At 34.0% G+C, this 25,850-nt stretch overlaps 1 protein-coding gene across 1 annotated transcript in view; it reads right to left on the bottom strand.

Annotated features, from left to right (window-relative positions):
- Window positions 1-25,850, bottom strand: part of sntg2 (syntrophin, gamma 2) — a 375,695-nt gene that overhangs the window by 32,825 nt on the left and 317,020 nt on the right. Inside the window, exons 10-12 of the mRNA XM_088904645.1 lie at window positions 17,983-18,112; window positions 15,870-15,908; window positions 11,898-12,014 (exon numbers count right to left, since the gene is read on the bottom strand). Coding sequence (XP_088760771.1) covers window positions 11,898-12,014; window positions 15,870-15,908; window positions 17,983-18,112 — 286 coding nt within the window. The remainder of the gene's footprint in view (window positions 1-11,897; window positions 12,015-15,869; window positions 15,909-17,982; window positions 18,113-25,850) is intronic.

Below are 25,850 nucleotides of genomic sequence, written 5' to 3'. Positions count from 1 at the left end.
ATATTTGATAGTGTGCTAATACTAATACTAATATAATAATAATACAAATACTAATACTGATAATAATTCCTAAAACTTATGTACCACTTTTCTGGGCACTCCACTCAAAGCATTTTACAGGGTACACCACCTGAATGATGTGACGGCAGCCATAGTGCGCCAGTACACTCACTACACATCAGCTGTTGGTGGGGAGGAGAACAGAGTGATGAAGCCAGTTTATAGATGGGGATTATTAAGATAATAATCCCAGCAGATCAGAAGCAATACAAGCATTATTTCTACACCTTTGATATACTATCACAAAGACAGGGAGAATCATGCAAGCTTTGTCATGTGACATAAGCCATTTTACATGCTGTAACTCCCACAGTGCCTACAGTATATCTGTGAAGTGATCAGGTTCTCACTGATAATACATGAATTTCATATTTCATAGTTCACTAATGAGATGAAAGCCAAAAACACCTAATTAACTTTGTGTATCAACTGTGCAAATAATAAATAATATTCCACTGATTCTCCCTTTTTCCTGACTGTGTCAGAGTAAAGAATGACATTAGCAGGAGATTCAGTCTCTGCTTTATTACCCTTTAGTAGTACAGGAGGTCATACTTAACACAGAGAGGGGGGTGGCATTTAGATAAGGAGAAAGAGGCATGTGCTCGACAGATGTGGACAGAGAGAGGAAATTTCCTCTCCATTAAATACGATGGGTAAAAGTAAGTATTAAGAATGGCTAAAGGCATCAGGGTCAAGGTCAAAGAACAGGCCAATGCTAGGGGTCAGAACACTACAATACTGTATAATAAATAATAAATAATAGACCACTTCAATTGAATAACTGCTATTTCCACTGCTATTTTTTAATTACAACACCTACATCATCAATCTTGATAAAAATAAATGTGACATAAGGGGAAAATTTTCTTCTGTATCTGGGAATCAGTGTTATATTGTAGATCCATACCAGTCACAGAAAACCATGTCTCCTCAGAGCTATACAGACTTATACGTATTACAGTTCGTGTGTGCAACAAAGCTTGGGCTTAACTGAGCAAAATCATTACACAGCATGGCAAAGTAGATTGTGTTCACCTACAGTAATTAATAGCAGAGTTTGATTACTACCTGTATATGCCAAATACAGAATCAGCCAACTCATTCAACTCACTCAACTCATTCCGGAGCAGAACATCTGACCTTGGCAGTTCAAGTCTGTCTTTTTTCCCACATGCATTTACTATTTCTTAGTTTTAAAAGGAGTTTTGATTATCCTCATTAATTATTCATTGAGTAGCATTTCATTGCCTCGGTAGTGTCCCTCAAGACCATGCGATTTAAATCCATAATGTGACATGAGACATATTAGAGTCTAAAGGACAGGCAGGAGAGCGGTGGTATTTGTTTATTAGCCATTTCACAGAACAGTCAGAGGTCTGTTGCAGTTGTCTGTGGAACGCATATCCCAGAGCATTATTAAGTTACATTATGCCTTTGAACATAGAACTAATAATCATAAAACTGTATTTTGCAAGGAATGAAAATGGAGCTCACAGCAATGCTACTCTATGAAGAAAATGAAATGGTGCTCTCTCTAAATCAGCACAGTTTTTTTAACAATATATTTTTGTTATCAACCTGAAATTCATCTGTAAATTACATTTGATATGCTCATGATCAAAATGTGATGTATTCATACTTCATAAGAAAGTTGTCTCTGGCTATATGTATGTCACCACATACAGTCTGGGTGCTATAGTGAGTATTTTTGAATGTTTTGAATTGTAACAGAAAAATTAAAGCTATGCACAAAACATAGACAAAATATATAGTGATATGAGGTACAATATACCAGTAATTTTTTATCTGTATTTAGTTATATTCTTAATGAAGTATTTCTTTCTATTTGTGGGCAGTGGCAAAGTGCTTTTTATTAACTTATTTATATCACCTGTAATGAAGAACATTAATGTTGTATTACCACTAATAATTAACTCTTGAAATAAAATCACATCAACCCAAATACTTTCTTGATAATCTGTTTAATTTTTTTGTGAACAAAATGGAATGACTGTTGAGCCCAGTAGCCTGGTTAGATGTTGTTCTATGTAATCAACTGACTCTTGCTGGGATTACCCACTGGTGTTTATATCCTCATATTGGTGTGCAATGGTGATCCCTGTGAAATTCTAGAATTTAATCCTTCTTTAATGTTAGATTGCTCTGACAAGAGCACGTCTCATAAAATTAGTATAAGGACATTAGACAGAATGTATTATTTCACAATGCTGTTCTAAAATAGCAGTCACTGAAGGATTGTTCAGGTTAATCATAATAGAAACATTGTGCCACATTTTTATTTTTTGAAATATTCCCATATGTTCAGTGAATAATTATATTCTGTATGCATTTTCCTGAAACAAACAACTAAATTCTGTACGTAATACTATGCTAAATAAATAAAAATAAATTGAAGGAATGTTTAGTCTGATTGCTGTTACGATACCATTCTTTTTGTATCTTTTGAGAATCAAGATTTTCAGGATGAATTCTAAATGTAATCTGAAGAATAAAGAGTTCAGTATTACTGAACTGGAAAAATAATTACAATAACATGCATCATAAAAACTAGCACATCAATGTATACATTACTTTAATGTTGAATGAAACAGGTGGACTGTAACACTGTAATAGTGAGACTAGGATATACAGTGCCATGTACTGTAATACAGGGTGGAGAGCAGAGCGGTGGCTCTGTGGCTAAGGATCTGCACCTGTGGCTGGAAGGTTGCTGGTTCAAATCCCACAGCTGGCAGAGGAATCCTACTCTGTTGGGCCCCAGAGCAAGGTCCTTAACCCCAACTGCTCCAGGGGTGCCGTACAATGGCTGACTCTGTGCTCTGACCCCAAGCTTCTCTCCCTGTCTGTGTCTCATGGAGAAAAGCTGGGGTATGCGAAAAGACAAATTCCTAATGCAAGAAATTGTGTAGGGCTGATAAAGAAACATTATCATTAATAGTATTTAGACTCTTGCAGTTTACATATTTTGTAGTTTTAATGCTTAAAAGTCATGATCATTTGAACAGACAGTTAAAAAAGCAAATTATAAAAGCCATCATTAGCATTAGAAATAAAACCCTTTGCTGTGGCAAACCTAAATTAATTTAGGTGCACAAAACTACCTTAACGAGCCATATACTGTAGCTCAAGTCTAGAAAGTCTAGAAGACTTCTTTGTTCTTTCAAGAGATGGCTGGATGAGATTTTTGTATTACTGCTCACAACCAGTTCTTATGGTTTCTGAATTCAAACAGCCTTGTGCTTAAACAACTAATGTTCAATGAATTGAGATCTGGAGGTTGATATGGCCAGTTGAGAGCATTTATTTGAGGTGTGCTGCTTGGTATTTCTTTTTTGATTTGGATGTATGTCTCAACCACAAAATATGATAGACCCCCCCAGCATATTTCACAGTGGGCGTGAGTGTTTTCCCTTCATGAGATTCACATTTTTATGTCAAATGTAACACTACTGAGTTTGTTCAAAAAGCTCAATAATTTATTCTAACCTAAAACAAGGTTCCAATTACTGTATGTCTAGATATAATCTGGTGTAGGAATAAGGCCTATTATTTCACTTAGAATTAATTGTTATCAAAGAGTTTCTAATAATCTTTGTGTGCCTTGACCAAGCAGCTTCCTGCCTGTCTGTGTGATGGCACAGGGATGTAGCTAAAGAGGCCCTGTCTTTATCATCTCAGTCACAGAATGATCTAGTGGTCTTTGCATGTGGGATAGTAAGATAGATAAATTTGTCTTTTGGACAAGAATCTTCCCCAGGGCAGTAATGATCTACACTCTCCATTGTGGACGTCCACCGCTGGCACCTGGATGTCTAACAGAGAGTCATGTGCACATCTGGACATGATCTTAAAGGCACAGGGATTGATGAATCACCCAAAAGAAAATCCACTAATCCACTAGTGATCTTTAGGATGTGTACCAAGTCCAAACCTAATAACATCTCAACCAATTACCAACTGGTGATGCTATACTATAAAAACTGTAACCCAATTCACTTTTTGCTGGTTTACCACTGGCTCCCCAGTCCTCACTATCTAAACTGGCCAACTGACTTCCACCCATGTGACTATAAGCAGTCTAAATCAGGATTTAAACTTTTCTCTAATAAGCCAGGATGAGTGAGCGAATCAATGCAGAATTCTGTCAAAGATATTCTCTCTGAAACAGAAGAAATCTTGCGTTCTTGAATCCACTGTTATGTTTGCCTGATAAATAAAATTAGACAGTTGGACCCTTCTTTTTGTCGACATCCAGACTATCCAGAACATTCTTAACAAAGGTATGGCCTATAGGGGGCTGAGTTCCCCTTGTGCCTAGCTTGAGATTGGACCCCAGTATGATGACTGTACTGTATAAACACTGTTTTTAGAGAATGAAGTCAGCAAGCTGCTAGTTCGGCAGAGGCCAATGCAAACTGCTAAGCAAAGCAGGGCAAAAGCTCATTCTCTCTCCCAACACAGAGCACTTGCCATGGACCAATCCACCCAGCTTCGTCTTACCAAAGTTTAAACTCATCAAGGATGTTTGCCCAAAGGACCTTTGAGTATATACCTTCATTATTCACATTACAATTCTCAAAAGTTGAACTATTATTCCAAATGCATGTTTGATGATTAGGTCATGATGGTAAATGCCATATCTTCATGTGTCTGAGAATATGAATGTGATTTAATTATATGATACAGATAGAACCTGTGAACTGGACTGTAGCACATTATAGTCCATGTGTATTTTAACTCTGAAGTTATTAACGTTGATCTTTGTAGTCTCTGAAAGAGTGAACGATCATCTTTTGCAACACAGCAGATCATTTCACAAATATATTCTATTACTTTTGTGGTTTGTTATGCATGTTTTGGTTATATCAATTAATTGTATATTGTATATTTAGAATCCTTGTGTGAGACTGTAAATTATTATGTTTGATTGGTTCATATAGGTCGTCAAGTACTCTCACAAATTGCTATTTCAATTTATGATTGTTTAAGCAAATTAAAACCTCAATCACCAACACTAGCATACTCCAGTCTCTTCCTTTTGTAGTTTTGCCTCAGAAAAGCTTCATCTGTGCAACTCCAAAAAGATATGTGAAGATTCCAGTTTATGTTTGAAATCACTAAATTTTGCCTTTGGATTTATGTTTGCCTTCCAAATCTCTTGTCTCAAAGCCCATGATAGCGTATTTGTATTCCTATTTCATCAGGATTATAAATACATCTGAAGGTCACTTCCAGATTTTGAAAGACAACAAGAAATAATGAAACAATGCTTCACCTGCACATCATTACAAGAAACATATGTATGTTATTTATTTGTTTCATACACAATAAATACTTGGCTACTACTACAAAAGCAATATACAGTACAGTAGTGTTGTATCATTAACCACAGTAGATACACTGTAATATTTATTTCTGTGTTTACGTGTAGAATATGTGCTTATATATTGAAGACATTTTGGATGCTTGTCAAGAAAATTAATTTTTTTTTTGTTTGACTGTTAAGCATTGATCCAAATATTTTCAACTTAACTTTTACTAAATAACATAGGATTGCATTTAACCTCTATCTGTAGAAATCCCAGTCTAGTTAATTTAAGATAAATATGAGAAAAATGTGTATTGTAGCCAAAGCCATATGTATAATAAAAGAAAATAAAACATTTGCTATTGAAACAAAATTAATACAAATTGTATAACATTTGAATAAAAAAATAGTTCTTAAAAAAACATAATTTCACATGGAGATAATACTATTCATTTTTAGAATGTTCAAAATAAATGTCTCAGACAGCCAACTAGGTTAGGATTATATTCTTTTTAAAATATAAGTACTTTTGCATGTATTAGCTGAGCAAAGCATCAAATCTAAATCTTATAAGAAGGTTAACATGTTAAACTGATTTTCTACTCAGTAGGAGCCTTCTGACTTTAAAGAATAAATATCACTGTAACTGCAGGCAACTCTGTGAAGAAGAACGTATTGTGTGTAATTGAAAGCTCGCAGATTCTATTTAAAGTATATAGGGCAAATGAACTTTGTGCATACAAGTTGTATAATGTTACAAGACCAAACAAAGTGACCTACTTTATACAGTATATTTGGAGTTTATAGTAGCAGATTAGGGGATAGACCACTACCATGTACAGCTACAGTACATTTAAACATGGTAAATGAACAGCCCTTTCCTACTATTAACTGTCTTGAATTCCTCCCTTGCTGCAGCTTCTTTGCTTTTTTAACCTCATGTGGGTTTCAGATGGCCTTGTCCTAATGGTGTGAATATCATTCCCTCAGACAGACAGTTTGAAGCCAAATCAGCAGTGACAAATGGTGATCATTGACAAATCGTGCATTCAGCGGATTGCATTATAAAACGACAGATGACACTTAAGCGGAGATGACTTGTCAATAGTACATTAATTGCAAAACAAGATTTACCACATCCCCCTTCACTTTTGTTGCATGTGTTGATTTCATTATATTATAAAATAAGTATAATCACTGATATAGTTTATTCACCAATTGGGTGGTGATATGGATCAAGCAAACTATTTATTGTAATAAAGAGAATAATTTACGGCAAATGCATTACATTTTATTCAATTCAATACAAGTTTTTAAATGATACATACTTTAAATTGAGCTGTTTACACTATGCAAATACTGTATGTATGGCTGAATAGACATATTAATAATTATACAGGTGGGTAGCTGCGTCAGCATGCGTAGGCTGCAAAGGAACAAGTAATAGGTTTATTCCATGCTGAAAAAAAGAAGAAAGAGAACACAACGTTTCGGCCGTGGAGCCTTCTTCAGGTGAAGGCTTCAGGTGAAGGCCTGAAGAAGGCTCCACGGCCGAAACGTTGTGTTCTCTTTCTTCTTTTTTTCAGCATGGAATAAACCTATTACTTGTTCCTTATTAATAATTATATACATTGATGTTAATGTTATATACTCGATACATATTTTATACATTATATATTATTATAATAGGTGTATTATAATATGCAATATAAAATAACTATATATTATTCTTATTTTTCTTCCTAGCATTCTTATTAATATTTATAGTTCTGAGTCATTTTAATAATGCTATGACTGTAGTCATAGCATTAGCACAAACTCCATGATTGTTTTTTGTCAGACGAAGTAGCGTACACCAAAAGACACTTTAATAGTGGTCTCAGATCACATTAGATAATAGATTTTCTCACATTGTCACACTTAATTCAATTTTGCACTAGTGATGAAAATTGCTTTTACAGACTTTACAAAAGTTCTGCATAGGAGACTGGCTGGAGGTGCCATTCTGTTGTAATCCATTCTGTTAGATACAGAAAGATATCATTTTATATAAACTGAAATCCTAATGATTCTGTCATTTCTACCTAGGATAATGAAGCAAACAATTTTTGTCTTAATACATGTTTGTACCAGCAGACATACTGTAAATGAGTGTGATTATCCCCAGAAACCAGTGTGCCACAGTTCATCTCACTGCATCAACACCAAAGGAAGCTACAAGCATCTCTGCTCAGATGTTTGTACTGCTCTGTACATTTCAACACAAGCAGGGGTAACATTTTCTTATCTTACATTATTGACCATCTGGTTTTACATATCATTTTCATCACATATCATTTTGTGTACCAGTTTCTATCGAAGGAGAACAGAAACAAAAACAACAAATGACAAGAAAACCAGCTGCAACAGCTGTTTACTATTATTACAGCACATAACCTCTTCAGATCTGTACTGTATATTGTAATGTATACGGAACCCTGAAAAACATATCTTTTGATCTTCTGCTTTTCATTAATAAATATTTTAGAACTTATGAAAATCTTGCAGGCATTTTACATCATTATATATCATTTGTATTCAAATAAAACCACTAAACTTGTAGACGTTTTCTTTCCTCCATTTCCTTCACTATTGACTATTGAGCTTATACAGTATGTTTCTACATATTCATAAAATTCTGTATAGAAGTATGGTGCTTTAGCAGAACACAGTATTACAGTATTACATAAAATAATGTAAATGGCTCTCATTTAATTTCAAAATAGTAAAAAGTTATTGTGAACATAAGGAGTATGAAAATTAAGATGTATTTATATATCAATAATACGTCAATATTATCCTAGCAGAATAGTAGAGAGGATTTCTTGTTTCCCATTGCTCCACTTTGTATGTTCCTTTGAAATTTGATAAAGGACTGGAAATAGATATGGAAACAAAGTTCAGAATGCAAATTACATATTAATAGCATTTGAGAACATATTGTAATAATGACACATTATTTACATCTATATTGACAGATTAGGATCTATACATAAAAGCGCAGCATTTAGACAAAGGGATATGCGAAAGATCCTCCTTTCTGATAGTTTGGCAAGGGGCTTTCCACATGAACCGTAACTGTGTAAGTGGCAAGAGCCTCACTCAGTCAATTCCGGTTGGCCAGGTGCGCTCATTAACCACTGTCTTGTTTACCGGCATCCCGACCCGGAAAATGACAGAGGCTACAATTTTACCCCCAAAATTGGAAATTCTGCAATTTGTTTTACAAGAAGACCTCTCTTACCACCGCATCTTCATTTAAATGCTCACTGTTCTACTCAACCATGAGGGTCTTTTTTAAAAGAAAACCTCCAACTGCCTCAGGAGCTGCCTTAATAGGAAGCTTGACATTCCAGAGGCAGCCAATTCAGTGATTTCCTTGTGAGAATTTCAAGAATGCTGCTAACCTAACTGGGATGACCCCGACCCTTGGAGATTCACCGATGCTCCCAATACCTGCTCTGCTACATAATATTGTAATAATGCACTAGTAACTCCTCATTTACAATAATGAGCATGATTTTGTCTTCATGTTACAGAAAGTTATTGCTGCCTTGGAATCAACTAGAGTAGAACAATCATGTACTACACTGATACACTAAAAGAACTGAACCTTTGTAGTCTTGAACAAAGGACTTAATGAGGGGACCTTATACAAGTATTCAGAATCCTGAAAGGCATTAAAAGAGTGATGGATTAGAACTAGAGTACCTAAGTGCAATACCGTATATGTTTATTGCAACATTGTAGTTTTAAAACATGTTCAAATTAGCAGCATAATTTAATTCTGAATCCATATATTTTGTTATGCATTCATAAACATGTGAGCATTTCCCTTCACCTGGACGTTGAGCTACTGTACAGTATGTAGTACAGTATATTAAATTAATTTAAGGGACAGTGGGTGGAGTCTCTTCCACTATTGTTCTATTTTTGTATCCTTTATGAGTGCTTTTCTTGTTTTTTGTTAGCTGTCCATTATTTATTAGACATTTATGAATATAAATAAATAAAATACCAAAATATAAATTAGAAAGCAGTTAGCTGTCCATTATTTATTAGACATTTATGAATATAAATAGATAAAATACCAAAATATAAATTTGAAAGCAGACTAAGTAGAGGATTATTATCTGGTCTGCATTTTCATGTGGATGTACGACTGTAAAAAAAGGATTTCCTATATTTCCTTGTGGTTTAGACATTATTGAAACATGACCTTGACAAGTGCTTCTGTGATAAATAGTTAGGATAATGAAATTGATTTTTTGCTTATTGCATCCTGCTAGATCTAATTTAATGTGTCTCAAAGGTACCAAGAGAAAATACTACACAGTCTATTTGAAATGAATGATGACAAACATTAAGTAGACAATGTAATTTCTGTACTCCTCTACTTTCTTAAGCACCATGTCAGTTCATACGAAACTGATAGTATATCTTCACATGCTGTTTAATTCCAGTCATTGCCACAAAATATACACAGGGTTTCAACAGAAAATATATTGTTTCTCCATTCTTTCCTAATGAGATGTGCCATTAAATCCTGATGTAACAGCTTTAATTTAGTGAGTTTTTGGAATATGTTGTAGAATAGACCTGACTGGGTAAGTAATCAAGGAAAGAATTACATACCACAAATACTATTTAATCCTTATTATATAATGTGGAGGTATTTTTTTACAGTACATTTACCAGGTCTAGTATTTCAAACTCTCTATGTACAGTTGCACCATACTACTTTATGTGTTTTTTTTTCTGAATTAAGTCCCCAAGTCATTTTATTCTGTGCAAAAAAGATGTCTGCTTTCATTTTAAACTGAATTCAAACTTCAATTCAAAAGTGAAGAGTATGGTGTGATATAGATAACATCGGCATAATGGACAAGAAAGCCTGCAGTAATCACTACATTGAGCTAATATTTTGTGTTGAACAAATTTAAATGTAAAGTAAATAAATGTTACCCTAATGACAAAAAATTAAATTTCAGCTTTTAAAAGGGAACATTTTAAAAAATAAATACTTCAGACTGGTGATAGTGCTTAATTAATGTAATTTCTTCTTCGTCTTCATTGTATTTTTGAATGCACCATTCCAAACACCAGTTATTCATTTATTACAGGTAATGTACTAATAGCACATGTTATTGACAAAAATATTATTGACACAAGTCAAATATTTACAATATTTTGGGATTATGTGACTTATTAATTTATTAATTTAAATTTCTAGAATAGTTTTATTGTTTTTCTAAAGGCTATATTTAAAATGGAACAGGAACTGTCTCATTCATGGTATATAGCTTTTAATTTGGTACGTTCGCAGAATACAGGGACAAAAAAAAATTACTGTACATTTCCCAGATTCCCACAGACAATAAGGAAGTCAGTGAATATCCACAGATATTAATATACATTAACTACAGTTTTACCGTAGTTCTTGCAGACTGCTTTCATCTACTGTAGATGCAATTATTTTCACCACTGTTTTGCAAGCGATCATTAAAATGACACTTAAATATCTAGAGTGGTGCATACCGTGCCTTGACAATATAATAGCATATTGCAATATTAACAATTTAAATATACTAATCTAAATTGACTGCATACTTGTATCAGCGTAAATGCACTTACAGTACATGACAAAGTCATTCAAATTTTAATATATTAAAATTTTAATATAGTCATTTTATTTTAATATATTATATTATAATAATGTTATAAATAAATGTATTATATATTTTTTTGTTTTTATATCTTTTAAATAAAGATATTAAAGCAGTATAAGATATTTCCTTAAAAAAATTATATTTCTATAATAATAACTACATAATTACAATTAAATAAAAGTAATACTTTCTTTAGTTAAAATCTAAAATAAAATTACTTGTTTTCAAATTACTATTTATTCAATAACAATTACAAATAATTTTGTATACTGTACTTAAAAATTACAATTGTACAGTATAAGTGTCAAACAATATAATATCTTATGGTAGCAACATCCTATCTCAGCAGTGTAATCATTGTAGAGTATTTAATGAAATTTTATTAAGTTTGTGGCTAGTATTCTGTACATACAATATGATTAGTGCAGGGAAGCACTTACAGGTTGATAGACATTTAATACTGTACTGATTTGTCTGACAACCACATATATTGCCATGGCTGCCTTACTTTAAGGATTGATTGCATTACTTGGCAGTTTTACAGAGACGTGCAGTCCTGTATCACATTATTTGAATAATAAAAGGCTATGACATGCTGCTCTCTGTGATACTGTGGTGACTACCATGGCATACCAACTAACACATTGTGCATTCTACATGGCTGCATCTGTATGTACAATTTGCCTCATTTTAATATACCCCTTTTTATATAAAGCAATGCTATGTTCATGTGTGCTTTACTCTCTTCAGTGTTTCTAATTGGACTGATAATGATTGCAAGGGCATAGTGAACTTACCGGAGGGGTGCTAAATATATATAGGAAAGAGCCTTTTAGTGCCAGGAACTTAAACTTGTATTGTTGTGAAGCATCACTTCCTTGGAGCTTTTCACAGACCCAGCCCATGTGAACAATCTGCAAAAGAAACCATTCAAATAATGACAAGAAAATTCTCATGAAACAATACTTGTCATAATAAAAGGACTGTTATTTTAAAATGTTTATTTAAATATTTTATGCTCCCAGGGCAAAGAAAATGATCTTCAATATAGTAACAATATTCTACTACTGTATATTATTACTGTATATCTACTACTACAGTATACAGTAAATAGTATACTATATCTACTACTACTACAGTAGTTCAGATGGGTAGCAGCGTCGGCATGCGTAGGCTGCAAAGGAACAAGTAATAGGTTTATTCCATGCTGAAAAAAGAAGAAAGAGAACACGTTTCCACGGCCTGAAATGTTGTGTTCTCTTTCTTCTTTTTTTCAGCATGGAATAAAACTATTACTTGTTCCTACTACTATACTACTACTACTACTACTACTACTACTATGAATAATTCTCTCTATTCATATGTAGGTTTCATTTCACACCTCTCCTCCCCTCTCTCAACCTTGCACCACTTGATTGTCCACTCCCCTCCCGCCCCCTCCTCTCTCCTGGCTTTTGTTTTCCCATGCTATATTATCTCTGCTGACTGCCCTATCTTCCTTACACCTGAAGAAGGCTCCACAGCTGAAACATTGTGTTTTCTTTCTTCTCTTTCCAGCATGGAATAAACCTATTACTTGTTCCTTTGCTGCTTATGCAGTTGCTGACGCAGCTACCTACCTGAACTAGAGTACTGTAACAATATTACAGTAATGTATTATCAAAATATTAGTGGGCAATATGCAAGGCAAGTGCAACACTATTTGGTTTGTTGTAACATGTACTGTATGAATTGTATTGCAACATGTAGGACTGACATTTGGTCCTGATGATTCCGTTTGTTGTCCATTGGAACATATTCTAAATATTTTCATTTGCATGTGTACCAATTTCCATTACTTTATCATACACTGTTTTTCATGTTGCAGCTGTTTAAATAAGTCAACTTACAGTACATGCAGACTTACAACTTTGCATGAAATCTGTACAGTGTAGTATAATCTGTATGTCCTCATTTCTGCAAAGTTGGTCAATACTTTTAGTTATTCAACATTGTTGAACTATATTTATTCTTACACTAAACCATTATGGGTGGCATGGTGGCACAGTAGTTAGTATTGCTGCCTCACAGTACAGGGACCCTGGTTCCTTTCTGGACCTGGGGTGCTATCTGCATAGAGTTTGTATGTTCTTCAAGTGCTTGAGTGGGCTTTCTCTAGTTGTTCCAGTTTACTCCCACAGTCTAAAAACATAATTGGCTACTGAGAAAATAGGTAATAGTTTTGTCTGTGTGTTTGCCCTATGATGGACTGGCGTCCCTTCTGGGGTGTTACCTGCCTTATGCCTGTTGCTTGCTGTGATATGCTCTGGCTCTACTGTTATTCTGAATTGGAACAAGCAGCTAGGAAATGGATGGATGAATAAACCAACCATTTAATCAAATTAAGTTATTACACCAAATTGAAAAGACAACAAATTCTAATTAATAAGTCTGTCAAGAACAAATTCTAATCTCATTTACTGTACAATGATAGCCTGGAGAGTAACCATTGCTTGTATGATAGAATTATCCTATCAGAGAATAACCTTCCAGTTTAACTTCTACAACCATAACCGCTAGTTCCCTGTGTACGGTATATTGTAGTATTCTGTGGTTTATTTTTTAAAACACATTATATATCTATTATATATATGGCTCTATACACAAGAGGGTAAGGATGACATTTGCATAAGAATGATTGCAAATAAGACTAGGCCATCTGCTTCTGTGAGAAGTACTATTTTATTGATTTAAAAGACCTTTCCATTTTTTTTTGAAAGATCCAAGGGAATCTTTTGAACTCACAAAGGATGTGCTGTGACTAGTTATTTTATCATTGACTATGCAGTTATTACTTGAATAGGCATACAAAACATGTAGCTAATGGGGAGTTGAGTGAAGTATTCAGTACCAGGCATAGAGGATTCGGTTTTTCTGGAGAGTTTTTTTTCTTTTATTTTGGCTTTTATACTGAATTACAGTTCATTACAATTTGTCATCAGAATATCAGAATACTACTGTATATTGTGTTTAATGGGTAAACTACATTCACCCTTCCCCTAGCAAGTGCTATCTCCTGTTAGAATTGCAGTGTTAAACTCTTACATTTACCTAAATAAAATAAAATGTGATCACATTTTGCTCTGGACCAATTAATGCTCTAGGAAACCCCCAAAAAACCTACAGTCTTCAGAAAGGTATTGCAAGTACTTAGAATTGTTTATTGACTGAAAAGTGTTTCTAGATTTTAGATGAAGTTTGTGACACTTGGTAGAGTAAGCACTTCTAGATTCAAAGCAGAGAGGATGTTTGTTGAGATGTGGGGGCTTTCTCTAGGTGTTCCAATTTACTCCCACAGTCCAAAAACACAATTGATCAGAAACCCTTGATCAGAAACCATTGTAAAGTTGTGGGTTAATGATTGTCAATGAGCAGTAAAGAAACACACAATATAAAATGACTTTAAAAGCACAGAGAGACAACAAGGAAGGAGAACAGCAAGAAACAGCAATGAACTTAGGTTTCCAGGGTAAAAGATATCTTGGTTTGAAATGTCTTTCCTGCTTGTGGATGCATTTCTAGAATAGGGATATAGGCTCCCATTTATTTTGTGGCATCTGGGGTGCAGAGAGACAGATTTAACTGCAGTTTGCATTGCATTTACTGTAGTTAAAAAGCAGATGACCTCTTATGTGGCTTCTGTAGACATTAAGAGTTTAATGCTTAGGAGCAGTCTAGCGTTTTCTGGGTGATTAGAATGTTAGGCCTCTGAAACGCCTTGTTTGTAAATAGTGTAGACAACTTGCCTGTTGTATGTTTTGTTGTGTGTAGTGTAGTGTCTTGTCATTGTTAATAAACATTTGTTTAACCAAGTGTGCCTAGATTATTACTCCTTTCACCAAAGCTGTCCCAGAAGGTACTGTATATTCTAGAAAAAGCATTTAAAAGTTGGGGGTTATGAGTAACTATTTTACTTATTGGCTGAACCACTTGGTCAAATCTTGATTTTCACCATTTTTGTAACCCTCAATTTGTAACTATACATATATAAAATACATATAATTATGTTATTATTGAAATTATATTTTGCAATTCAAAGAAAATAATTACTATATAAAATCCACAATTATCTGATTTTATATATACTGTATATTATTATTGAAATTATATTTCACAACTCAAAGAAAAATAATCACTGGGCATCCAATGTCTAATACATTGCTGTGCAGTTAAAAATCTTTATAAATATATAAGGCCAGATAAGGACAGCCTGACAGTTTGTGAATTATTTAAGAAATACCTTTTACCTTTTACAACCACAACTCAAATAGCTTCTGCAAGCCTCCCACACTGGAATGTGAGAGACAGACTATATACAGTACACTCAACTTCTGAGACATACAACAACAAATCATAGATTTCTTTTTCTATGCTGCAGTTCTAAAGATAAACAAGAACTTTACTGCCAAACAGAGAAATCTGTATTTGCAACACTACAATGAGGTACCCGGGTTTTCTCTACTGACAAAACTCTAAGCTACACTAGCAGTCAGCTGAATACTGACGTACAAGAAATCTAGCCAGGAAACTAACCATGATGGAAACATTTGACCTCCAGTAATCAACTTGCAATCCAAACAAAGCAATCAAGGGAATGAGTTACTAGTGAATCCCTGATTAGATTTTTAAAGCTCATTGTTTAAATCAAAGGAAAAACCTGTACTGAGCAAGGGGTTCTATTTACTGTATTAATGAGACACATTCATATTTAAAAGATATTTCTTTTTTACCTGGTCATCAGGTGCACAGCACTTGTTGGCCATTTTCATCTGTATAAAGAAACGGGAAAAAAACAGGTTCTTATACATAGAATAGTTTACATACTATATAAACTGCCAAACGGGTGCACATTAGTGTCTTTCAATATCAACATAGAATTGAGCAATGCAAATATTGCTCTGCAAAACATTCAATGAAGTAAAAAGTGGACATTGGCAGTTTTGATTTGATTTTTTCCCCTAAAATAATGTGCAATGCTAGTAAGGTATGCTTTCGTAATCTTGAGCTTTTAGAGTGTACTTTATTTTAGTCACTCTGCTCAGTTTATGAAAAGTATAGGATAACAATAATTTGTAATGTAAATATCTTAATGAAAAGGGAAAAGTACTTTTTCAGTATACTGAAATGCACAGTGCTTTATGCAAAAATATTTATTTTTAATATGTGACATAAACATCACAGTGTTTTAAGCCAATTGGCAATTCCAAATTAACACTGCATCTTTATCCAATATGCTTTCAGAGAGCTGCTTGTGCATTATTAAGCATTATATAAAGTGATTTTGATTTTGAAATAGGTAGGACAACAGGAACAAATGCCTTTTTGATACTGGGTTCAATTCTGAAGCAATTTACATCAGAATGGTGAACATCTCATAGTGTTATAGTGAGAAATATTTTCACACTGCTAATAGAGTACACACTGAAATTCTAAATCAATGTATAAAATTAAGCTGATAATGAAAGTAGCAAATGACAGAAGTAAAAAAAATATCCTTATAAAGGGTGCTTTGTGAACCAATTCTTTCTTACATTTTCAGTAAACAATATCTTTCCATCCCCTGCATACTAAATATGAGGGCACATAATGAAATATGCTATTTAGTGGGATTCCAAAATGGAATATGGTGAAGAAGGTTATTATCCTTTAATTAAGTTGGACAAAGACATTTTATTTTTCATTAGGTTGTGAATTAGAAGAAGGTCACTCCAGAGCAAAAGGATAATGACATAAAGTAAACATAAGTACTATGGAATTTGCCTAGAGCAGGTCTGTTATCAAAATTCTACAGACATGTTTTTGGCAGCATGAACGGTTTTCCTATATGGTGTGGAGTTCTTTTCTGACAAAATCCGATTCCTTTGTAAGCTGGGCCACTAATATAAACACAGCTTGCTGAACAATATGTTCCATAAGTATACACTGATTTAGAGGAAATAATAGATTTTACTTTAATTGTGAAAACTACATTTAATAATAAATCAACACAAAAGGAAATTACAGGAATGTTTTTTTTCAGCTGTATTTTTAATTTGAGTTTTTTTAGATAATTATATTTACACCTTCAATTTCATAAAAAAATGACAGGCCCAAATGGTTTTATAAAGCATGCTTTCAGGCTCAGGGACATAAAGTATTATACTGTATAGTCTGTTATGAATTTGATGTGTTTATTTCAGGTTTACATACATACTGTATGCATTACTAGTGGTAGTTGTGACACACTCACAGCACCTTTATCATTATAGAGTAATGCATAATCAGTTTCATAGAAACATACCACAATATCAGGACCTATCAAGGAGAGAATATGGAATTCTACACATAAATCTCTCATAAATCTCTCATGAATGGATTAAATGATGAATTGATCAGTGTGAGTTTATTTTAATTTTTAAAGTTTAAATTAATAATTATTGGACTAACTTGTGTAGCATTGTGGAGTTTGCATGATCTAGCCATGTTTTTTTTCCCCACTGGGTAGTCTTCTTTGCTTCCATCTTTCAAAGACATGTCTTAATAACATAAAAGAAAGCAACCCAACCAATACAGATTACAGACTGTTGAGAATACTACACTGTACATCTATAGGACCTCTACTAATGGGTTTATTATATTTAAATGATGTCATTATAAAAATATGAAGAGGACTACTCCTGTGTATTTTGCCCCTCCTCAGCTCCAAGCTACAATACTTTGTATGGTTTTAGATTTCTTGAAGAGCTAAAATAAGTGGTGCTAAGCATTAAATGATCTAGAGTTCTAGGAATTGCAGTCCTTCACTGAAAAGGTGAAAAATGTCTCTTATACAGTAATTCCATTATACTCGGTATGTATACGTACATTTTGAAGTGTCAAATCATTGACATTGGTTGATATTGATCGAAGCCAGTCTGTGGTTTCTGATGCTGTGCAAAACTGAAGAACACCAGAGCTTACTCCATCTAAGGCAAGAACTTCAAAGCTGTTTAACCTAGTGGAAGACAAAGGTAAGGGGATGACAAGTCAAAGGAAGTAGAAAATGAGATGTTTCTTAAATTTGTTGTTTGTGGTTGTCAGTACTAATCCGAGTGCTTTTTTCTCATGTTAAGTGACAGACATATTAAGATTATCAATAACTAATAATATTGATTGAACTAATTAATGCCATGCCTTGGTTTAAAGAAAAATATGTTGATTTAAATCAGACAGTAGAGTATCGGTTAATAAAGCTATTTTGAAACCTAAACCCTCACATATTCTCCACCATAAACAGAAACTGTGAAACAAACTTTTGTTAACAAAAACATGCAATAATTACCCAAGCATGTCTGTCATTCACACAACATCCACATTTAAACAATGTTTAAGAGTTCAAGTCTCTCAAAAGCAGTGATTTAAACATTGATATATTGTATGAGCAACACATGATTAGAATTCCTGGTTTAGACAGTTTCTGTGATGCATGTATGGGCACTGAGTACCAAGATGCCAGGGATATTGCATATTGACAAATGACATTAAACCATGATGGAATTCATTGAATATTCTTTCCATGAACATCACCACTGTCTTTTTATAATCCAGAAAAAAGAAAAATCGTCTATACAAAATTAGGAGTTGCCACACACAAGTGCTTCCATTCAAGATACTGTTTATTAAAAAATGTAAGCTGTGGAAAGGGTTGCTGATGGCTACTTAATTACATTTCTCAGTACATTGCAGGAGCTCTGTGTTTTCAGGTCTTGTTTTTATTACCAACTGCCACTCAAACATTAGTCTGTTGTGCAGAAAATATGGTACAAGGACAAATAGGCCTAATTCTTTACTATCATACTATACTTCACTAAATAGATATTTCTAATTACAAATTCCCCCACAGCAAGAAAGCTGGCTTTCTTTGCCTCATAAAAAATAAAAAAATAAAATAAAAGAAATAGTGTTACGTTTCAAAATACAAAGTACTGTGGGCAGGAAAATTGAAGAATTAATTACAATGTTGTGTTTTTCTTAATAAGTTTATTTTTGCATTTCAATCACTATTGTATTTTTAATTATATTGTGTTTTCTTAAGGCTTTTTTTTAGCATTTTCTAGTAACAGATAGCAATAAATCTGGATTTTATAGATGCCACAATTTGCATTTATAAACTCTTACATAAAAATACTTAATAAATAAACCTGGTAGTAATTTGCTGAAGTAATCTGTTGAAAGAAGCTTTTTTTTATGTGCATTAAAGATATCTCTTTCCAAAAAACAGAAATTCACAACCTAACATGAAAATACTATATGAAGTTAAACATTGAAAGAAACTCTTGTATTTGCACACCATGAAGTCTGCACATTCCTTTTGTAAAGTATTTGAAAAATGGTTGAAGCAATTGAAAATATTCACAAACGTTGCTAGTGGAGTAATTGCATTGCCATCAAGAAAGTAATGATATAAACTACTATACACTATAAGTTTCCTTTTAATTTTTTTAGATCTTGTTCATAAATAAAATGTTGAAACCTATAGCAAATTACAGTACAGTACATCATACAGAATAATGTTACAGGTAACAAGCAAAAAAAAAAATCATATTCTACTTATATTTGTAGAATTTAGGTTTCTTCTTAGTTTCTTCTATTGGATTCCATGGAATGAATTATTCAGCAGTGCACTGTCACAAACCGCACTCAGGCACACAGACACCGTCGCATTTCTACAAGCACCCGCTAATTAACTTCACGCACTTTGTCTATTTAAACTTCCACTCTGCAACTTGTCCTCGCTCACTATTGAGGTTTCCTCAGCCTGAGCTGCGTATCTAGTTAGCGATTTTCCCTGACTTATCGTTTGTTCTTGTGACCCCCTGGATTTCTGACCTACCACTTCTGATCTCCGACCTCGCTTTAGCCTCACAACTTGGATAACGTTCGCCTAGGAAAGTTTTCTCTCTCACTTCTCCTACTTTTTCCCTCGAAGTATGTAATATGCACTTAATATTTACTCATACAAAACAGTTTTAAGAATAGGAATGATTACATTTGCCCATCTGAAATATTTGATTTTCAGCAGCTAATTGACTCGAAGAATCTTATCCAGCTATTTCTTTAAAAATGCCAGAGATTATCCTCAAAATGTATCTGGTTGTCTTGTTTCATACTTCTACAACTATTTTAAATGAAAGTACCAACAAGCCCAATTTGTGGAGTGACAATGATATCGTTTAACCCTCCTAAGATATGCCAGTGGCCCTCTTTTGGAGAAAGCTGCTCAGTCCCAGAAAACAGTCCTTCACAGAGATATTTGTTCCCAAAAGATTTTCAGCTCCTCTTCCCATGTGGAGGAATTCAGTCCTCTATAGAGCTGGAACCGACAAATGCCTAAATATGTCCCCTTCACTCCCACGGTAACAACCACATTCCTTTGGTGCTTCCCTACCACCCCAACACACTTCCTATCCCCAGGACTATTAACGACAACTTTTCCATCCTACAGGATGATCCCTCCATTGGGGCCCTCTTTTCTGACCACCCCATCATCTCATATAGCCGACCACCTAATCTGCGTAACCTTCTTGTTCACAGCTCCCTTGACTACCCTCAGCAACCATCCACACCAGTCACTTTCCCTTGCAACAGAGCTCGCTGTATCACTTGCAAGTACATATCTAACACCACATTCATCCGAGGCTCCTCAGGACAATTCCGGATCACCCAGATGGCATCTTGTACCTCCAGCAACCTTATTTACTGTATCACTTGCAGTAGATGCCCAGCCATCTATATTGGAGAAACAGGAAGGAGACTCGGAGACCGCTTCAGAGAACATGTTAGGGCTGTGAAGATTAAAGATCTCTCCAAGCCCATTGTTTCTCATTTCACCTCTGATGGCCATGATCACACTAATCTCTCCGTCTGTGATCTCAAAGATGGTTTTCCAAACTCATACTTCAGAAAGACTACAGAAACCAAAATTATCCTGCAACTAGGATCACACCTTCTCCCTCCTCTTAACGACAGACTACTTTTCTTCTAAATTCTCTCTATTCATTGTAGGTTTCATTTCACACCTCTCTTCACCTATCCTGACTTAACCTCCTGATTGGCCTTTCTTTCTGTCCCCCTGCTCCTGCCCTTGCTTTTCCTCTCTCCCAGCTATTGTTCTCCCGCTAAATTACCTTTGCTTACTGCCCTTGTCTTTCTCACACCTGAAGAAAGCTCCACGGCCAAAATGTTGTGTTTTCTTTCTTCTCTTTTCAGCATGGAATAAACCTATTACTTGTTCCTTTATGTCTCCTTCACTCTCCATTTCTCTTCCTTACAATATATAACTCTTTCTGTTTATTCCCCAGAACTCCTGGCACACTCAATAGGGCTCCCCCATCCATGGCCAGTCTCCCCTTTACCAGAAAGAAACCTGTCTCATCCCTACTCTGGGACCCCTGGCATACTCAACTAGGCTCACCTTTCCACAGCCAGTCTTCCCTGTACTGGAAGATACTCGTTCCCTGTCTCGTCCGAGACTTACTGTTACTGTTACTCCCTGGCATCCTGTTTCTAACAATAAACACTAGGCTACTACTCTGTAGAGACTCTGGAGGATTCAGATCAATTTCAGAATATTGTACACACTAGAGAACCAATTCTAAATTCTCTCTGAATCCATATGTCTTTTCTAAATTCAATCCATAACAATAATTCTTGCAAGACTTAAGTTATCTACAGTATATAACTATTCTTAATTGCTCCTTCAATGTGTCTCCGTGAAAACTGTGCAAGGGCCTGAATACATTTGCATGTTTCTGCATATTATACACAAATCTCTTCATTTTTGTCATGGTTTATATTTGGATGTTTTTTTTAATATCTAAGAAAAACATGAGAAATCAAACTTTTAACATTTTTGTTAACATTTTTTTTAATGTCTGTAAAAAATACATATGCTACAGTACTAGATCTTATCGTTATGATACACAGTGATAAAGTGATAAAGTCTTACAAAGAGTCTATCAACCTCAATTATTAATCAGGTGCATGTCCTTTCAGCTGATGAGTCTGAAACTACAAAGTGATGGGTACAGAAATAAAACGGTGTAAAGTGTAAACTTACCACACTAAATTATTAATATTTTTTTTAAAAAGGGGAAACACAAAACAGTTATCCATTGTCTTGCAAAAAAACATTGTATGTCTTTTATTAATCAATTTCTTATAAAAATCTGATTTAGTATTAATTTAAAAATAAATAAATCCAATTAAATTCACACCAGAAGTTTTAAAAACTAACTGCTGTTTCTCTCTGAGCAAGTTCAATTTCACTTTTCTGGATCCTTTACAGTTGTAATTGCAGTGGAATGCTTTTCAAATGAATGTGAAGATCTGAATTTGTGCAAAGCAATACCTATTAAAGCCAAACATATTTTCAGTATTTTGATTGTGCATAATGTATATTATATTATAAACATGGAGGGTTGAATCAGGATTACTGTTTGTTTTGCTTTGGCATACTTACTATCAAATATTTTCAAAATAGCCACACAACATACCAATTAGAAAAGGTTAAGAATGAAAATGATTTTCATTCTAGGCTGCGTAAATAGGATACATTTACAAAAACAACAAATTGTACACACGATTCCTAGTATTTCTGAGATCTAAATATGCCCATTGTGGGCATAAAAAGTGTTCCTGAAACACAAGAGTTGTACGAATGAGGCAGGTTTTAGTGTGGTAAAACCTGTAATGTTTCAAGTCTATCAATTCAATGGGAGTGCCTGTATGAGAAAAAAATATGATGGTCAGTAAGGCAGTTTAGCTTAAGCAGGAGCCCCATCTAAACATTATTCCCAAAAATATTAGGAAATCAAAGTAAACATGTTTTTCTTTACAGTCAAGTGATTTATATACTGTATATGATTATAGAATTAAATTAATAAGTATAAAATGGTATATCTATGGAATCTATGAAAACCATTCTTCTGGAGGCCACGGCAATCCCCAAGTCATTTCATTATTTTCATGCTTTTTTGTTACACTATTAACCTATTGCTTTTAAAAATGCATTTTTATCTGAATTATAGCCCAGGGACTGCCCAAAAGAGATTCACATTTTCAGAAGTGAGTTGAAACCTTTAAAAGAGTATGTTTAAGGATTTCATTACTATTACTGTTACATAGCGTATGTGAAAAAAGTTTAAGCTGTTCCGTATAATTGTATAATTTATTTTGTTAGACAGTATCATTTGGGGTTAATTAGTAAGTGCTTCACATAGTTTCACAGAAAAGGATGAATAACAGTAACAGAGAATTGTTTCTGTATAACATTTTACTTTTTTGTTTTATTTAAAAAACAGAAAAAAACATAAGAAAGTTTGAACACGAGAAGAGGCTTTATGGCCTCATAACTCATTTGGTTGCTAGTAACCTTGGTCAGAAGATCTCATCCAGCCACTTTGGAAAAGAAAATTAAGGTGTAAACAACATGGCTTGGTAGCTAGTTGGAAGACACCGCAACCCTTTGTGTAAAATAGTGTCTCCTGTTCTCAAATCTAGCTGCCGTTCTCCATAATTTCTATTTGTGACTCCACTTTTTTCTAAAATAGTTTGTTCTGAAATAAGTTGAATCAAAGAAAGAACTGTGAACTTATACCTTCTGAACAAACAATTACACTCTCTTCAAGTACTCTATTTTTTCCTAAAAAAATGTGAGCTAAATGTGTGAGCTGTTTTGATTTGCTACAAGCTAAAATACTGTGGCCTATATGTCTAAAACAAGATCTTGTAAATTTCTGCTTATAATTGTATTACTGTATACGGTATGTCAGAAAAACAATCTTTTTATGAAGACACATAAATTGTACATTAACTACATTTTGCATCCTAAGTTCCTTTTTTGTAGTACGCAATGTGTAGATCCATATTGTTATCAGATAACCAAGCAAATGCCTGTAGATTTCTATTACTGGTCAGTTACAAATCTCTGCTTACTCAAAGCTGGCATTTCCATAAAGGCCTATTACAATATGAAATATTTCAGATACTAATTGGAGACATTTCCTGTTTTTAACATAATCTCAACAACACCTGCATCCTATGGGATGTAAAGACTTAACTGAAGATAACTCTCCTGCTTTGCTTCACATCTTTGTAAGTATAGTCCAAGGAATTACTGGATTGGACACATAAGAACTTAACCTAAAAGTCTATAATTGAGAAGAAGCCACTTGTCGCCTTTTTGCCTGCTTGATTTATAAGAATAGCAGAAAAAAAAATCCACAATTTCAGTCATCTGCCTCTTGCAGGAGCCTGACATTTTGGACTGATCCGCCTAGTTGTGAAGCTTATTCCAAATATTCATATCTCTTTGTATAAATAGTAACATCTGATTCTAAATCTTAAACAAATTTCCATTCAGTTTTCATTGGTTGTCATGTATCCCTTTTCACTTCTAAATGTGAAATAGTATCCTTATTTGACCCTATCTATAATCTTTAGGATTTTATATACTGTACTTGGATAAATCTCCCCTCAAGAAAATATTTAGTGACTTTGTCCTGGCCATATTTGGAGATCAGAAAAGTATTTTTGTTGGTATTCTTTGAACATTTTTAAGACAGTAATATCTTTTTTTGTGGCAAGCGACAACAACAGAGCACAATATTCTAAATAAGGTCCTCTTAATGCATCATAAATCTTACACTATTTACTTTCCACAATTTATGCTCTATACCCAAATATTCTGTTCCTTTTAAAAATACATTCCAAAGCTGTCTTTATTAGGACACAATACATTTAAATATACATAAATAGCCAAATGTTTATCATGCATAATTTGGTACAAGTTAGATTTACCCATACTACACAATATGTAAAGTGTATGTTCCTACTTCTGTGTGGATCATTCTGCACTTACAGTATCAATGTTAAATATTATTTTCCACACATTTATCCAAATCCATGATTTTGTCTAAGTCTATTTTTTATTGTTTATTTTTATGTAAACTGAAAATTGAACTATTTTGCAACGATAGGCTTCATATCTCTCAGAAGCTAGAAACAATTCTATGGCAAAAGATATACAGATGTGAAGAATTGCATCAACATGAGGTTTCTACCACCTGGTTTGGAGTAAGAATCCAAAGACAAATTTAAAACCAGATGAAATAGAATGGAAGGGCTAAAAATGTAAAGAAAATCTACAGTGGAGATACACAGGCAGGAACGTCAGAATGAAAATTGACGTGAAAAACAAACTGACAAAGCACCAGCTAATTACTGTAAGTACTTATAAATAATTGCATGGTCTGTGCTACAAAAGCAATAGAAGCAAATGCATTAGCCGGGAAATTACATTGTAATTAGAATCAAAGATGGCTGAGAGCATGATGGTGATTAATAATAACATTAGTGGATACACAGCAACAATGAGACAGGAAAGATGGAAAAGTGGGGTTATATGTAGCACTACAAATCAAAAAGAGCATTCATGCACAGAACCGTAATCTAAACGAAACACGTGTCTCTCAGAGAAACTTCTTGAAGAAGCCAATATCATGGAAGATTTTAATTTGCTTTTCATAGATTGTGAAAAATTTTTAGGGATATCAAAATCAGAACCAATAAATTGAGAAATGCGTAACAATTGCTTACTTAGTCTTCCAGATCACTTACACACTGCAAGGGAAAAAGGTAAGGTTAAGCAAGTGGTTCTGGAAAACTGCAGGTACAACAGGTGGCACTTAAAT

The sequence above is a fragment of the Atractosteus spatula genome, chromosome 2 (assembly GCF_055471065.1).
Source record: "Atractosteus spatula isolate fAtrSpa1 chromosome 2, fAtrSpa1.hap1, whole genome shotgun sequence".
NCBI lineage: Eukaryota > Metazoa > Chordata > Actinopteri > Semionotiformes > Lepisosteidae > Atractosteus > Atractosteus spatula.
Note: the sequence above shows the minus strand (reverse complement) of the source record. Positions and strands in the feature narration are given on the sequence as shown.